Source organism: Phascolarctos cinereus, unplaced genomic scaffold (genome assembly GCF_003287225.1).
Source record: "Phascolarctos cinereus isolate Bilbo 61053 unplaced genomic scaffold, phaCin_HiC Scaffold_1;HRSCAF=81, whole genome shotgun sequence".
NCBI lineage: Eukaryota > Metazoa > Chordata > Mammalia > Diprotodontia > Phascolarctidae > Phascolarctos > Phascolarctos cinereus.
The window spans coordinates 215,901,967-215,906,306 of NW_027555514.1; the positions used below are offsets into that span (position 1 = coordinate 215,901,967).

The window sequence follows — 4,340 nt, forward strand, 5'->3', positions numbered from 1 at the left end:
GTGGCACAGTGGATAGAGCTTCAGCATTGAAATCAGGAGGACCTGAGTTCAAATCTGTCCTCAGACACATGATACTCACTAGCTGTGTGACCCTGGGCAAGTCACTTAACCCCATTGCCTCAGAAAAAAAAAAGAAAAGAAATACCAGGAGAAAGGTTGTGTTAGTTGATCTCCAATGTCCCTTCCAACTCCATGAAGGACTAAAACCCCTTCCTGAAACTTATGGAACTGAAGGCAGGCCCGGCCTGATCTTGGGCTCTTCTTACCTCAGGGGAGAGACCAAAAGCAGCCCTTTCTGGTACTACTGTGCAGTATCACGATTTTCAGAGCTCATTTAAGCTAAAGCCTTCATTTTACACACAAGGAAACTGAGGCCCAGATGGTGGAAGTGTCATCATTCACCCTAAGGTTATGCTGGTAAAAGTTAGGTGTGTTTGGAGTGGATAGAATGGCTGGAGTAAGGAAGAGCCTGTTCAAATCCAGCTTCAGACAGTAAAGAACCTCCCAGGCTTGTGGTAAAGATGAAATTTGCAAAGTGCTTTGCAAAACTTAAGGAACAATACAGATGCTAGCTATCTGACATTATTATGTGGATCTGGAGAGAGGTCAGGGCTGGATAGATTGTTTGGGTGTCAGCTGCAACTACCTCCCAGAACTGTGGTGAGGCTTAAATGAGAAAACGTTGGTGAAGTGCCTTTGCAAGCTAGCCATATATGAGACAGCAATTATTATTTATTATTGCACCTGATTCTCAAAACAGTCCTATGAGGCAGGTGCTAACATTATTCCCATTTTATAGACGAGGACACTGCGGCTGAGATTAATTAAGGGATTTGCCCAGGATTACACAAGTATTTCTCCCTTCAAGCCCAGCGCCAGCACCGCCTCCTGGAGCAAAGGTAAAGCGCTTTGTAAACTTTAAAGGGTTTGTATGTTGCAAACCTTAAAGGGTCAGCATGTTGGTTACCGGGAGGAGGACGCAGAGAGGGGGAGAGGGAAGAGGAAAGAGAGGAGGAGGGAGGAGCAAGTGTAAGGAGGAGAAAGAAGGAAAGGGGGAAGGTGAGGGGGAGAAGGAAGGAGGAGAAGGGAGGGAGAGGGAGGGAGAGAGGGTGGGGGAAAGAACAAGAGGAGGAGGAAGGGAAGAAGGGAAGGAGAAGGAAGTGGGGGAAGGAAGGGGAGGAAGGGAGAGAGAGGGAGGAGAAGGAAGGTGGAAAGGGAGGGGAAGGAGGAAGGAAAGGGAGGGGAGGAGGGGGTGGCGGCAAAGCCCCGCTTTCTCGGACCCAGGTGTCCTGACTCGAGGATGCAGCGTTCCGGCCACTCCAGCTCGGCGCCCGCAGGGAGCAGACGGAGCTGCCCGGCCCGCAGAGGTGAGCCCGGGGCACTCCTCGCCTTCCCAGGCCAGGCGCGCGGGTGCGTGCCAGGGGTGGGGACCAGAAGCGCGGAAGGCAGGAAGGAAGGAGGAGGGAGGAGGGGAGAAGGAGGAGGGCGGGGGAGGGAAGGGAGGGGAGGGGAAGAGAGGAGGCCCCGCCCTTCTCTCCTCCCTCGTCCTCCCTGCCCCGCCGGGGGAGCTGGGACCTCGTCACGTGACAGGGCTGTCATGGCGGGGCCCACGGCGGCCTCAGGCCAGCCGGGCTCCCGGAAGCGGAGCGAGGGGCGGGGGCTTCAGCTGGAGCCGGAGTGGGGCGGGCGGGAGCCGGACGCGACCGGAGCGTCCCCGCAGACGGGGCGTCCCCGCAGACGGGGCAGCAGGTGAGAGCGGGGCAGAGAGCAGAAGAGGACCGGGAAGACGCTGGGAAGAGCGAGCCCGGCAAGGGGAGACGCGCGCGCGGGGGGCTCGGGGGGAAGGTCAGGGGGAGGTGAAAGAGGGAAGCTGAAGATGGGTTTCCCGGGAGGAGAGCCGGCCGTGGGGTTTGAGCGTGGGGAACAGTGGAGGCTAGGCTGCCCTGGGGAGGGGGCGCGTGGGGGGAGAACGCTTCTGGAGAGGGGCTGCAGCCTGGGCGCCCGGCAGCAGGGACCCCTTGGGGGGAGGGGGCTAGAGATGCTCGGCCCCCACCCCAGCCTCCAAGTGTCCCCAGAAGCAGGACACCGACCTGACTGGTCCCTCCGGTCTGGGCTCTGGGGGACTGTGGGGAGAATGTCGGGCAAGGGTGTGGAGCTGCCTCCTGCCTACCCACCCAGGCCCCTGGCAGTGCCACCCGGGCGGTGGGTGTGACCCGCCCCCCCCTTCCCCTGACCTTTTTTCTTCTTCTCCAGGTCAGCCCGGGGCCCGCCATGCTGGTGACGGCCTACTTCGCCTTGGCCCTTCTGCTGGCTGCCTGCCTGGGGCTGGAGCTGTCAGGATGCAGGGCCAAACCTCTCAGCAGGGCCTGCTGCAACCCTTCCTTCCTTCGATTCCAGCTAGACTTCTACCAGGTCTATTTCCTGGCTCTGGCAGCGGACTGGCTCCAGGCTCCTTACCTCTATAAGCTCTACCAACATTACCACTTCTTGGAGGGCCAGATCGCCATCCTGTATGTCTGCGGCTTGGCCTCCACTGTCCTCTTTGGCCTTGTGGCCTCCTCCCTTGTGGACTGGCTGGGCAGAAAGAAGTCTTGCGTCCTCTTCTCCCTCACCTACTCCCTTTGCTGCATGACCAAGCTCTCCCAGGACTACTTCGTACTACTTGTGGGCCGGGCTTTAGGTGGGCTGTCCACAGCCCTGCTCTTTTCAGCTTTTGAGTCATGGTACATCCATGAACATGTTGCACGTCATGATTTCCCACCTGAGTGGATCCCTGCCACCTTTGCCCGGGCTGCTTTTTGGAACCATGCACTGGCTGTAGCAGCTGGTGTGGCAGCTGAGGTTGTGGCCAGCTGGCTAGGGCTCGGACCTGTGGCTCCTTTTGTGGCTGCCATCCCTCTCCTAGCTCTGGCTGGCATCTTGGCCCTGTGTAACTGGGGCGAGAACTATGACCGGCAGCGAGCATTCTTGAGGACCTGTGGAGGTGGTCTTCGATGCCTCCTGTCGGACCGACGGGTGCTGCTGCTAGGTACCATTCAAGCCCTGTTTGAAAGTGTTGTGTTCATCTTTATCTTTCTCTGGACACCTGTGCTAGATCCCCATGGAGCACCGCTAGGCATCGTCTTCTCCAGTTTTATGTCAGCCAGCCTGCTGGGCTCTTCCCTATATAGAATAGCAACCTCCAAGAGGTACCACCTCCAACCCATGCACTTGCTGTCCCTTGCGGTCCTTATTGTTGTCTTTTCCCTTTTCATGTTGACTTTCTCCACTAGTCCAGGCCAAGAGAGCCCAGTGGAGTCATTTGTTGCCTTCCTGCTCATAGAGCTGGCCTGTGGTTTGTACTTTCCCAGTATGAGCTTCCTACGAAGAAAAGTAATCCCTGAGATGGAACAGGCAGGAGTGCTTAACTGGTTCCGGGTCCCCTTGCACCTGCTGGCCTGCTTAGGGCTCCTTGTTCTCCATGACAGTGATCGAAAAACAGGTACTCGGAACATGTTTAGCATCTGCTCAGCCGTCATGGTCATGGCCCTCCTTGCTGTGGTGGGGCTCTTCACTGTCGTGAGGCATGATGCTGAGTTGAGGGTGCCACCGCCTGCTGGGGAGCCCTGTGCCCCTGAGCTCTGACCCAGACCTGAGAACAGCCTGAACTCTTGAATCCCACCCCCAGGGGGTGTATATGTCTCCCTCTTGCCCCTGTATTGTCATCTCTTCGGCCACGTGAGTTGTATTGGGAGTACTTCCCCTGCCAAATGCTCTGAACAGGGAGGAGGAGAGGAGTGAAATAGACTTGAAAATCAAGGTCCTGAAAAGGGCCCCTGTGTTACTTCTCATCAAGACAAAAGAACCTGTTTTAAAATAAACTCTTTGAGATGAATGTTGATTTCATTTTTCTTACTCTCCCTTCTAGTTGGTCCAACCTTAATGGTGGTTGGTAAGTATAGATTTTCTTGTAGGAGGCATGGCCATGCTAATACATAATCCAGGAGATAGAATCTCCTGAGGTCCTGAAACACTGCTTAATGATCTGAAAAGAACAAATCAGTGAGGTCAAGAATCCCCTTGGGTCCTTCACCTCTCCATCTGCTTGAAGTTAATCTCTTTCTTAGCTGTCAAGTCAAGCCCATGTCCTATTGCTAAGGTTAGAGGTTCAAGGTAGGCTAGATAAATTCCCAGGATGCCAGGCCACTAACTAGGCAATATTTCTCAGGCTGAGAGCTCTATTGTGTTGTTATCAACAAACTGGTAATTCAATCAGTAAGCATTGGTTAAAAACCTACTATGTGCCAGTCATTATGTTGTGTATGAGAGATGCAAAGACAAAAGTGAAACAGGGCTTTCGT

The 4,340-nt window shown here is 55.2% G+C and overlaps 1 protein-coding gene across 1 annotated transcript; it reads left to right on the forward strand.

Moving 5' to 3' along the window:
- Nucleotides 1-808: 808 nt before the first annotated feature.
- SLC61A1 (solute carrier family 61 member 1) lies at nt 809-3,874 on the forward strand. The gene is made up of 3 exons (XM_020966146.2): nt 809-899; nt 1,285-1,367; nt 2,254-3,874. Exon 3 carries the CDS (start codon nt 2,272-2,274, stop codon nt 3,622-3,624), a length of 1,353 nt encoding a protein of 450 aa, XP_020821805.1. The 5' UTR covers nt 809-899; nt 1,285-1,367; nt 2,254-2,271; the 3' UTR covers nt 3,625-3,874.
- Nucleotides 3,875-4,340: the final 466 nt, after the last annotated feature.

Coding starts and splice junctions, on each gene's coding strand:
- SLC61A1 (XM_020966146.2), top strand. CDS start 2,272: ATGCTGGTGACGGCCTACTTCGCCTTGGCCCTTCTGCTGGCTGCCTGC.